Here is a 12,578-nt window from a genome sequence, read left to right on the forward strand (position 1 = left end):
GCACAATCTAATTAAAACGTGAAGATTGGTCAGAGGGAAAGAGACTATCTGCAGTTTGGCAGCGGAGAGAAGTAAGGGGTTCAGACTAGAGAAGGCAATGATGATGAAGTTGAAGGACAGGTAGACTAGACAGAGAAAAGAGCTTTCCATGGGAAAAAGATGAAAAACTACAACAAAGATAATTTAACTTTGCAGAAATGGAAAAAAATTACAAAATACTACATGATAATGTAGAAGTTAGAAGTTCCAAGCTCTGGCAACTCAAACATCCAGGTCAGAGCAAACCACCAATTAAAACACCTAATACTGTACCACACACTCTACTGGTGCTCTATAAATACTTCTAAATTAGTGGCCTATGACCTCTTATATCTGTCGTTCTTCCTAAGGGAATGAGATGGTGAAACAAATTTTATTCATGCTGTAACACAGAGTAAACTATTAATCCTCTTCAGACGACAAACCACTTTTCCAATTTTGAGTGTACATGCTCAAAGTTAGGCAAGAACAAGGACCCTCACTTTCAGTTTATATATACAGCATACACAAGTGATACTCAAGCTTCAATCTCAAATCATTACATAAAAACTATGTTGTTCCATTCACTATGGCAAGATCAAAGTGTTCTAGTCTCAGCTGTGCAATACTGTACAAATTGCTTTAGTGCTCTGTGCTTCAGTTTCCTAACTTGTAAAATGAGGAGGTTCAACCTGGATGGTCTGCAAATGGCCTTCCAGCTCTAAAACCCTAAACAGTACTCAATTAACTGTACACCATCTTTTCTACAGAAGTCATTGTGACAAGGCCAACTATAACCCCTCCCCCCAAAAAAGTGTATTCTTCCCCTAAAAACATGTAATAAAAACGCCCCTTTACTCAGCACATATTAAGTGCCAGGCTCTTTCTAGTTCTTATTTCACTTAGTCCTCATTACATCCATAAAAGCAAGCATTTTCCTTATTTTACTCATGGGGTATTAGCCATCTCTTGCCTGACTAATCCAATCAGGGGTGGAAGACAGGGATTCAAATCAAGGTCTAAAGCCAAAGCAAGCTCTAATAAATATCACTTTAAAATTTGGTGCCTCAAACAAAAACATCAGACAGACAAAATAAATGAAGAAAGGCTGAAGACGTGGACTGTGATAATGGTAATCTGGAGAGAGCATGGTCTTCTAACAGGGCAGCTTAGTTTGCCTTGTAGCATGTGGGAAAGGACAAGAGAAGCCAAATATCATGGGGCTGTGTGTGTGAAATCTCCTGATTTTCAAATGAAGGAAAACAGATTCACCAGCTTGCAACTTCTGCTTCAAACAGTTCTAAGCCAAATCTGTGAGGTTAATTTTAATAATATTATATAAATTTCCAAAATTCCCAGATAAGTATTAAAATATGGGCACCAGCAATAAAGCCTTGAAGTAAGGCAAACCTGGACTGAATCCTGGTTCTATTACTAGCAGCGCGACCTTGGTCAAGTTACTTCACCTCTAAGCCTCATTTCTTCATTTTGTAAAGTGAGGATACTATCACCTATCTTGAAGGGTGGTTAGGGATTAAAGGAGAATGTGGACTACAAAGAGCTCAGCACAGTACCTAGCACAAGGTAAGAGCTTGACAAAGGAAAGTTATCGTTACCCTTCAGGATGCCAGTAACATAAGATAGGATCTATGTTCACAGACATCCGTTATGTCTACGAATACTACCCAAAGTTTACCTTTAAAATGTCATATTTTGTCACTTTCCTGCAGTCCCCAAATTATTCTCAATTAAAAAGCTTATTTTAAAAAATGTCATAAACACTCATTTTTAATAGACACTAATCAAACTTAAAAGTCAGTTTATCCTAAATCTAAAATCGAACCAACTATCAAATAGTGTTTTCAGTGGCTAACAATTTTTCTAAAGTGACACTGCAAAGCGTGTTACCAAGAGTTCAGCCTTCTGAATGGGGTGGGCGGAAAGGAAAGCGGGGGATGTGTCCCCAAAGCGGTTTGAGCGCGAGAGATCACTACAACGTGCAAGTGAGTATCTCCCAAAGAGCATCTATTTGGGTGAGCCCGAAAAACGGAGTCTGAACTAGTAACACTTGGCAGAACGACCTTCCTCCAGTTGAAAAGACAAGAGCAGGTGGTTTTGAGCCCCAAACTTCGTTTTATTCTTAGCCACATGCTCTCATCAACAGCTGGGCTTTAAACCTTCTTGTAGTCTTCCCCAATTCCAGACCGCGAGAGAGGGCGCAGGACTTCAGGTTCCTGTCGGTCAGTGGCGACACAAGCGAAAGGGCAGGAGGGAGGGGCCCGAGGGGCGTGGGAGACAGGTCAGGCCACCTCTCCCTTCCCGGGCGGTACCACCCGCGGACCACCCTCCTCGCCAGGCCTGCCGGCTGCCGTGAGTGGGGCAGAGCCGCGGCGGTGGGGGCTGCGCTGGAGGCGTGAAGGAATAACTCGGGGGTTTCAGGAAACGAAGGGAGGCCAAGGGGGAGGCGGCATGTGGACCCCCAGCCCACGGTGGGCGCGGGACATAACCTCCCGGCCCCCGAGTCCTCGGTCCGCGTTCCTGCCCGGACCCTTCCCAAGTCCCGGACCCGCCGCTCCTCTCACCGTCTCTGCTTCTGTGTGCTGGGGTCCGGCACTCTGACCCCCCATTACCCCGCGGAGGAAATTCATCTTGCCGCTCAGCCACCGGCTCTACCGGCCCCTTCGGGGAGAAAAAAGATAACTTCCCCTGCCCTCCGCAGGGCCTGGCCTCCAAGCCCGCACTCTGCACTGCCTGGCCGCCGCCACCACTGCCTCTTACTCGGCGGCCGCTCCAGCCCCCTACGCCCGGAAACAGCCGCCGCCGCCAGTGGAGCTGCGCATGCGCGGGGACGTGGCATTACGTGGCGGCTCGAAGGGCGAAGGCAAAGGGGAAAAGTAGGGGAGAGGAGGCCCGTATCCCGGGTCCGCCCAAGCCCCGCCCACTGCGCAGACCCCGCCCACTGCGCACGGACACGCCTTCTACTCCCGCCCTTCGTGGGTCGCTCCCGCTGGCCCCAAACACCCACGTGGTCGAAGCCCGGCCCTGCCCGCTGGAGGATCCGGTTAGGGTACGTGTTTTGGCTTGCAGGGTTTTTAATTGTCGCCGAGCGGGACTTACTGCGAGCTATCAAGTCCGGGGTCGTACTTTGTTGAGTCGAAAGTGAAATTTTCCTTCGGCCAACTTGACAGGTAAGGAGTTCCGGCCCTTGGAAGAGTTCGTTTGGTTTTGCGGGTTAGCAGTACCAGGTTGTGGCCTTCTGATCCTGGCAAATTGAATTTCTTTACAGGGCTTTGTTTGGTGGTTAGAAAAAGGGTGCTAGCGCCCCCTCATTCCACTGCCACTGGAGGGCGCATTTCTAAGCTCTTGCTCCTGAAACCTGCTGAAAGGAATTCCTAGATCTAAACACCAGGTAGACCGCTATTTGAAGTGGTGTGAGAAGGAAACCAACCGAACTCCGCTTTTAGCTTACTAGAGAAAATACGTTGACCTGCAGTGTCGGTTTGGCAGCTAGTAGCATAATGTTTTCTTATTAAGTCTCAACCTCTGAATTTTCGGTACTTTTTTAAACATGGAAAAGGTCTTTTCAAATCGATGTGCTTTTCGAAATGAGATTGCTACGTACACATGCTTCTGGAATAGTCTTGTAAATTTCTTGAGGCTGAACAGCGCAGGGTCTAGTTAGCTAACTAATTCATACACCTCTCCACTTGGATGCCCCACAGGTCTCAGATTCAACATTTAAAATTGGACTCATCATCCTTCCTAGCCTCTCTTAAAGAAAAAAAAAATCCTTAAGCTGCTTCTGTGTGCCTTGCCATGCTCAGTAGTACCACTAGCCAAATAATTGCCTAAGCTAGAAGGAGGAAGCTGTGAGGAATCTTAGACTCTGGATTTCACCCTCACATGTCCGGTGGTCGAGTCTAGTCCTATCATTTCTCTTTACTAATATTTCTCAAAAGGTCCTCTGCTCTTTATCCTCTCTTCCTCTATATTGTTTATGTTCTCATTTTTTACCAATATTACGGCAATAGCGTCTTAACTAGTTTGTCTGCATTCAAGCCCTGGCTTCTGTCCAGTCCAGTCCCCAGTCCACCTCACAACGACAAAACATCTGTGCATGTCAGTCCTCTTAAAAGCCTCCAGTGGTTCTCCATTCTCTCCATAACAAAATCCAGACTCCTTAGGTTGGTATACAGGCCTGTTATGTTCTGGCTCCTTCCTACTTTCCAGCTCCTGCCTCCCCCAGGTACTCTGGATATATGCCTGCGTATGCCTTTCCCTTCCCTCCTCTTCATCAAGGAAACTCCTGCTAGTTTTTAAAGACTTAACTGGCATCATCTGAAAGCTTTCCCTGAAATCCAGATACATACATATGTATTTGCTAGCACTTTACAGTTAATAATATGTGGTAAGTGCTCAATAAATGGTTGTTAAGGCAAACTGTTAAGGGCTGGACTATGTTACTCATTTTTGTATCTCTGTGTCTTAGCACTATCTCATAAAAGGTGATATGGATGGATAAATTAAGAAAACATTAAAGGATATATGAATAGTATGCTGAGAAGGAGGATCCTTTTTCATCTGTAAGGTGGAATTGTAGATAACATGTATCACAAAAACTGTGGTGAAAGTTCCTTTCCTAGTGCCAAGGTTTTAAGCCTGGGCCACTTGGAGATTGGTGGGGATCATCCTGCCAAAAATACTGTGCACTAAGCATTGTCCTCTGCTTTAAAACTAGACACTTGACATTTTGCTTCAGACATTTTCCATGGGGGCATTTTGTTGCAGCCTAAAAAAAGTAACCAATAAATGCTCAGCATTTCTATTACCAAGTAATGTGTGCAAAGAACCTCACCCAGTCCCTAAGCCTCACCCCTGAGCCTCTCCTCACCTCCTCCCTGTGCCCTGCTCTACCCCATCATCAGAGATAAGTCTCTGGAGATGAAGTGGGGCTCATGGGTGTCTACTACATATATTATTTGGTAATAGAGAAAGTAGCGCCTTGACATTTTAGCAAAGTTGTTTTAAGACACCAGCCTTTTTTGAAATGCCCTGCTTTGTTTTAAATTTTGGTGAGTATTGTAGGTCACTAACAAAGTACCGTGAGTTTTCCCTTCATTTGACCTATTTTCTTCCCTAACAGCATCCCCTGGACAGAAGGGACAATAGGCAGGAGGGATGGACACTTGGGTGCAGAGTGGGTGAGGGCGGAACCCCCAGACTTGCCCCTGACCTCACAGTCTTGCCTCTGTCCTGGTGTCTGGGAAGGGGTGGTGCTATTTGCTACTTCCAGATTCCAGAAGGGGCAGAGAGGGTACAGTGGCTAATTTGTCCCCCATTCGGGGTCTGAAAGAGAGTGGAGGCATCATCACTATGGAACAGCCATGAAATGGACTAATTTAAGAGAAAGGGGGTTACACGTGAATCCACTTCCACTGATTTTATAAAGAAAAGTCAGGGACCATGTCTTGTTCCTATTTGTACCATTTAATCATCTAGCATCATTCCTTTAACATGATAGATGCTCAAGAACCATTTCTTAATCAAGGAAAGAGAAAACATGAAAAAATTGTGACTGTCTGACTTACGCCCTTGTACTTCTGACTTTCATAAATCTAAACATTCAGGATAAGAATACCATGAGTCATTAAAATACACATAATCCAAAATTTTAACTTGAGTAAGAAAAAATTTTTCTTTTCTGAAACCAAACCTGACAACAGAGCAACTAACAAAATTCATTGGTTTGAAATCCATTTTTAAAATTGCTTCCTTACAATCCCCTAGTTCCGTGGCCTTCTTTTCCCATCCTTTCTTACTTTCTAGTGGCAAACTCAGCAATGAAATATCATTGCACAAGATTGTTTTTTGCTTGGGGGTGCTGGTGGTGGGGTGGAGAATTATCTATACTTACTTAAGAGGACAAGTAGAGATGATAATTTGTGTTTCAAATACCTTATATACAGGGTTTTAAAGACCAGTTACTGGAAAATCAGTGTCCAAAAATATTATTGATACAGTTATGCCTTACTGTCTATTAACCAAACAACACATAGCAAAATAAATTGATAATGATGAAGCAGCAGTTGAAATTCGTAACCAATCAATAATAACATCAAACATACATTTGTGCTCCTTATTTGCTAGGCTCTGTCTATTCAAAGGGCTTTATATAAAATAACTTACTTAATCCTGGCAACAACCTTATAAGGTGGGTAGTGTTATTAGCCCCCTTTTACAAATGTTCGTGAAACAGGCACAGAGAGTAACTTGCCCGATGTCATACAGCTAGGAAGTGGCAGAGCTAGGACATAAATTGGCAATCTGACTCCAAAGCCTGTGCTCTTGTGTACTCTGCGCTCTGATTCTCTAGACTCGAGGCAGTGATCATGCATTACGTAGAAAGGTGGTCTGCACACCTCTACATAATCCAGCCCCTCCGTTATCTCCCTGACCTCACCTCCTGCTCCATTCCCTCCACTCCAGCTACACTGGCTTCCTTGTGTTTCTGAAATTTGCTCTCCCCTCATGGCCTTTCCACTTGTTCTTTGCTGTATTTTGGATGCTCGCTAGTCCACCCACCCAGAAGAATGGCTCGCTGCTTCATCTTATTCCAACCTGCTTGCATGTTGCTTAGGTCTCTCTTGACTGTTCTAGGTTGTGACCTCCCCATACTCCTTCTCCCTTTGCTCTGCTTATTTTTCTCTTTAGCATTTTCCAGTCTGATACATTGTTCTCCCATATATATTATTTTCCCTTATTTCATTGGATCTAAGATGCCATCAGGTGCACCTCAGAGAGAGGAAAAAAACCAAAACTCTACCAATCGTAAGATTTCATTTACCAAAAGATGCGTCCCAATTTCAGGTTTCAAAAAATGTTCATCATAGGATTAATGGAATATAGTATACATTTTATGTCTTTATCTTGTTTACTGTCTATTTCCAGGCCACCACCAGAAGGTAAACCCAGAAGGGCAGGGATTTTAGTCCTTTCGTAAATTGCTTTATCCTCAGTGCTTACCACAGTATTTGACACATAGTAAGCACTTGGTAACTCTTTAATGGATGAATGAATTCCCCAAATGAGGAAATTCCCACTTTCAGCTTTTGTGCATGGGAGCAGAAATTCTGCAGTGTTGCTAAGCATCACATGGCAGCCAGACTTCCTCAACAGAGTCTGAATCAGGGCTCTCAGAAAATTTTATTAACTAATTTTAGTTTATGAATATTTTGTTCACCTTTAAAGACCTACTTAGTAATTAACATTTAGTAATGTGTAAAGATAAACATCTGTGGAAGAAAGGACTTATATTTTTAGGATCAGATCATAGCCATTGGGAGAACCTTCTCAGCCTCCCAGGGGCCAGCTCACCTTGGTTTGAGATTCATTACTCTAATGCAGTGGTTTTCTTCACCTCCTGCTCCTCCTCCAACTCCTCCTTTTTTAAGACAAGTAATACATTCAATGGTTAAAATAAAAAGCACAAAAGGGTGTATTGCAAAATGTCTCTACTATTCCTTGGCCACTCAGGCAATTAATGTAAACGATTCTTGTCTATCCTTCCATATATGCATATATATATATATATATATATATACAGAATCCCTCTCTCTCTCCTTCTTTTTTAATAACACAAATAAATGTAGCACATTGTATACACTGTTCTACACCTTACTTTTTCCCATTTAATATATCTTGGAAATATATCTTGGAAATCTTCCATATAAGAAGAGGTATTCTTCATCCTTTCTTATTGTGTTCCATGAAGTGCTTTCCAAAATATTTTTTAAAGCCCTAGGAATTCCTTGGGAGGGGAGGATGCAAGAAAGAGGGTTCTAGGCCCCTATCCTGCTCCATTTGATCGATTTCATTTGTTTATACTTCCAATTTTATTTGAACAAAGATTCAGAGGCTAAGATGTTGGACAGCCACCTCTCCTAGGAGATGTGAAAAAATGTGACCCAGGCAAGGACTCAGCATAGCTGAGTAGTCTCACGTGCTCTAGAGTCCAGGGTTCAAATTCCTGCTCTACCAGTTTTGAAAGGAACAATAGTAGTACCCTCCTCATGTGGTGGTTGTTAGGATTTTATGAATTAGATAGTAGCTTTAATGTGCTTAGTACTTTAGTACATGAAACATAGTAAGTACTCAATAAAGGTTAGAGTGGAGATCCAGATCATCTTTGGTATCTATCATCAATTGCTTAACAACTGAACGTTTAAAGATATAACCCTGTAGGAGGCCGGCCCGGTGGCGCAGCGGTTAAGTGCGCACGTTCTGCTTCAAAGGCCCGGGGTTCACCGGTTCGGATCCTGGGTATGGACATGGCACCGCTTGGCAAGCCATGCTGTGGTAGGCGTCCCACATATAAAGTAGAGGAAGGTGGGCATGGATGTTAGCTCAGGGCAAGTCTTCCTCAGCAAAAAGAGGAAGAATGGCAGCAGTTAACTCAGGGCTAATCTTCCTCAAAAAAAATAAATAAATAAAGATATAACCCTATAATAGTACTCAACTCAAAACTTTATTGGCTCATGTTACTGAAAAGTCTATTACTTCAGATATGGCTTAATCTAGGTCATCAAGGCAGTCTCCCCAAGAGCTGGGCTGTCACTGTTCCCGGACTCTGCGCTTTTTATTCATTTCTTTCTCTGGCTCCATACAAGGGCAAGATAGCTGTCAGTACCTGCAGTCCTATAATCTCCCAGGTCCGAGTTCATCAAGGGAGACGCCTAACCTCTCTCCTTAGAGTTCCAGCAAAGGTCTCCTTAGGATTCATTGGATCTGATTGGTCATGTGCCCATGTATCAGGCCAATTCCTGTACTCCAGTATGTGAGGTGCTCTGATTGGCCTTGATTCACATGCCTACCTCTAAAACAAGCAGTGGGCATCCTCCCTTCATCTCAGAGCACATGGCATAAGAACAGGGGAATAGGGACTTTCTCAAAGGAAAGCTGGAATACTGTGCCAGCAGAAAACTTATCAGGATAGGAAAAACAATAGATGCTCGCTCTATCCCCTAATGCACTTGACTGCTTGCCAACTTTTTTTGAAAAATATTTTTCCAGCAGTGCCACTAGCACATTGCTAACATCAGTTCTGTTGCTCTGCAAAAGGTTCAAAAGATCATGTTGCATTATTTAATAAAAGTAATTTTACATTGCTTTGTATTTACATCTGCAGGCAAAGCTGTATCTACACCCTTTTATAAAAAGGACAGTCCAATGTGTTTCTATTCTTAAGAAAATACAATAAACAGAATTGCTTACTTATGAAATGCCTAAATTAGGAAATCCCATTTTCAGTTCCAAAGGACTTTTTATAAAACTATTTATTGGGGGACAGATTTATCAGATCCAGGCCCTGGCACTCGTGTCCCCTATGGAGAATTTGACTCTACATCCACTGCCCCCTGCCCCGCCGCCCCCCACCCCCACCTCCAGCTGAACAAGCAGGTCCTGAATAGCAAGGTTGGGGGTGAAGTTTTTACTGTTCCGTTCCACAGCTAGACTAAATCCTTTGATGTTCACATTACTGGCTGATGCCAAGATTTCATGGAAGCTTAGGGTGATTTCTTAAGGAGTCATTACCACCTTCACCAGCAATCCATGATCCCAGAGCAAGTTACAGCTGATCTATCTCATTTACCTGTGGCCCAAGTGACTCTGTGTGTGTGTGGGGGGGTGGGGGGTGGGGCGTGGCCGGGGACTCTGTAGACTGTCTCTTTAGATCAGTGTACAGTCTGTCAAGGTAGTTTGGACCTCAGGCCAGCAGGATGGTAGTTGACCTGGACCAGAACTTTTCAAAGCTAGCCCACACCTCCATGGTCCCCTATCTCCCCCATTCCAGCTCTTTAGTGACGTTGACTATAAGGTGCCAATGGCTGTGATGGGGAACACACTACACAGATAATTGGGGTGGACTCAGTAACTTGCAGATAGTAGGTGGAGGGTCCAGAACTAGGCAGGTGGTTTGAGAAAAGAAGAGAGATCTGGCTGTGGACATAATTCTCTGCCAGCAGCTCAGGAGTCTGTGGGCAGAGGAATGGAAGATGATGTCATGAGCACAGAGAGGCAAAGGAAAGAAGTCTTCTCTTTGGCCTGACTGTTCCCTGATGCTGCCTTGCCCAGGGTCTCACAAGTACCACACTTGTTGTGGGTAGTATAAAGAGCTGTAGGAGCTCCAGCTTGCTCTCCCCACTACCCTCTCCCCACCTCCAATACCCCCCTACACACCTGGCATTTCCAGGGCAGGGCCACAGTCTGTGAGACCCAAAGTGACCCAGACTCAAGTCTTAAAACTGCTCCCTCTCTCCCAGGTTTGTGACTAGTGACTCTTAAATAGCTCGGAATCCAAGGTCTTAATAGCTCATTGCCACAGCCAGTCTCCTCCCTGCGAGGGTACCGCTATCTAGGTCTGGTTCTAGTATCTGGGTCAGAGCAAAAGGACCACACTGGAATTTTGGTACTTAGTTCATAGTATAATAAATATCAAGATCTTTGTTTTTTAAAAGCTCAAAATTCATACCATATAAAACAAATCAATGAAACTATGTATTTAACATGTTTCATTTTAACAGAAATTAATGATTTCAAGCTCTGCCGTGTCCTTCAACTTCAGAAGAGCTGCATGTCTGATGGGTTGGTCCAGGCCAGCTTCAGTGCCTTTCTACATCTTTCGCTCTTTTGCCTGGAGCTTTTAGAACCTTGGCCTCTGGGTAGCTGCTCAGCTCTGGCCCAAGGCTCGGGCTCCCTGTTTTTTATCTTTCCCTGCCAGTCTGGGAAGGATGGTCCTCCCTGTGGGCTAACCCCTGCCTTATCCTGCAGAATGAACCATTCTGTTCATAGAGCTTTCCTCATGGGATCCATGCTCCGCCCCTCCCTCTTTGTAGGGGGATGGGGGTGTGGAGAGAGAGAGTTCCTGGAGCTGATTGATAAAGAGAGGCGGGTTAGAGGGGCTTCTATGAAGGAAAGAAGAGGCAAAGAAGAGGAAGGGGAGAGACTGGCAAGAGAGATCCAAGAAACTGAATGAAACTGCTGACTAATATCTGCAGCTAGAGTATTACACCCACATAAATACAGTTTTTTTTCAGTACTTAAAAATAGCTCGGTATAACAGAATACTGAAAACAGATGTGCTTGGTTTCTTGAAGTACTGATTCAGCAAACATTTGAGTCACTGTCCTCTGTGCCAGGTCCTGCTGTAGGTTCTCTCCTGCGTGTATCTCACTCTGGAGTCTAGAAATTCGTATTCCTGTTTCATAGAGAGAGAAGCCCAGGCTTCAGCATGATATAGACCAGAAGGCATGTTTTGTTTACAAACCTAGACAGACCTGAGTTTTCATTCTAGTCTTGCCACTTTGGGACTGTAGCCTTGGGCAAATCACTTAACTTTGCTGTATCAGTTGTGATTACCATGCCTTGCAACAGAAAACCAGAGTGTCTTAGACGAATTAGGAGGCAGGTGGTACAGGACTGACACAGAGGCTCTAAGATGCCATCTGGGATCTGAGCTGGAATCTCTGCTCAGCCATCCTTGGCTTGAGGCTTTCATCTTTGTGGTTACAAGCTGGGTGCTTCATCTCCAGCATTGCATCATTGTTCTGGAAAGGAAGAAGGGCAAAGGTGAAGGGAAAAAGTTCTCTATCAATTGATACCCATTCCCCCTGTCTTTTACCCTTTTAACTTTATTTTGAACTAATTTCAGAATTGCAGGTTGCAAAAATTGTACAAAGAATTCCCATATGATGTCCACCAAGATCCCTCAAATGTTAACATTTTTACCCCAATTATTTTATAATTTTTTTCTCTCTAAATAAATACATTTTTTTCTCTGAACCATCTGGAGAAGAATTTATAGGCATGATGGTCCTTTACCTGTCAAGTACTTCAGTGTCTAATCCCTAACAACAAAAACATTTTCTTAAATAACAGTGCAATGATCAAACCCAGGAAATTCACACTGATAACGTTACAATTATCTAATCTACAGACCTTATTCAAATTTTGCCAGTAGTCCCACTAATTTCCTTTTTGGGGAAAAACAATTTTCTGGTCCGGTATCCAATCCAGGTTTACACATTGCATTTAGATGTTATGTCTCTTCAGTCACCTTTAATCTGGAACAGTTCCTCTGTATTTCTTTGTCTTTCATGATTTTGATAGGTCAGTTACTTTGTAGAATGTCCCTCAGTTGGGGTTTGTCTGATCTTGCTTCTTGGTTGGGTTCAGATTGTGCGTCTTTGACATCTTGGCATCTTTGGCAGGAATATCATAGAAGTGCTGTCCTTCTCACAGTATTATCTGGAGAGGCACCTAAGATCAATTTGTCCCTTTATTAGTGATATTAATTTTGATCATTTATTTAAGGTATTGTTCGCCAAACTTCTCCACTGTACCCTTAACTACCTTTCTCTTTGTAATGAATAAGTATCATTTGGGGGACGTGCTTTAATACCGAAAAATATCCTATTTCTCATCAAACTTTCACTCGCCAGTGTTAGCATCCATTGATATTCTTGCCTGAGTCAATGGTGGTTGCCAGTCTGCCTGTTGTATAA

General features: G+C 43.5%; 2 protein-coding genes across 10 annotated transcripts in view; one reads left to right on the forward strand and one right to left on the reverse strand.

Moving 5' to 3' along the window:
• USO1 (USO1 vesicle transport factor) overlaps positions 1–2,852 on the reverse strand; it is a 95,623-nt gene extending 92,771 nt beyond the window's left edge. Inside the window, exon 1 of one of the 4 annotated variants that reach the window (XR_011437538.1) lies at positions 2,601–2,846. Coding sequence is in view for 2 of the 4 variants with exons in the window: in XM_005608704.4 (XP_005608761.1) it covers positions 2,601–2,666 (66 nt within the window). In the remaining 2 variants the exon portion in view is untranslated. Of the gene's footprint in view, positions 1–2,600 lie in introns of all 4 variants that reach the window. The other 3 variants (XR_011437537.1, XM_005608704.4, XM_005608703.4) reach the window with 3 other exon arrangements.
• The window catches only part of G3BP2 (G3BP stress granule assembly factor 2), a 78,990-nt gene continuing 68,727 nt past the window's right edge, over positions 2,316–12,578 (forward strand). For 2 of the 6 annotated variants that reach the window (XM_070263692.1, XM_005608702.4), the window contains exon 1: positions 2,913–3,206. The gene's annotated coding sequence lies outside the window, so the exon portion shown is untranslated. Of the gene's footprint in view, positions 3,207–12,578 lie in introns of all 6 variants that reach the window. The other 4 variants (XM_070263698.1, XM_070263693.1, XM_070263695.1 and 1 more) reach the window with 4 other exon arrangements.

The sequence above is a fragment of the Equus caballus genome, chromosome 3, assembly GCF_041296265.1.
Source record: "Equus caballus isolate H_3958 breed thoroughbred chromosome 3, TB-T2T, whole genome shotgun sequence".
Lineage (NCBI taxonomy): Eukaryota > Metazoa > Chordata > Mammalia > Perissodactyla > Equidae > Equus > Equus caballus.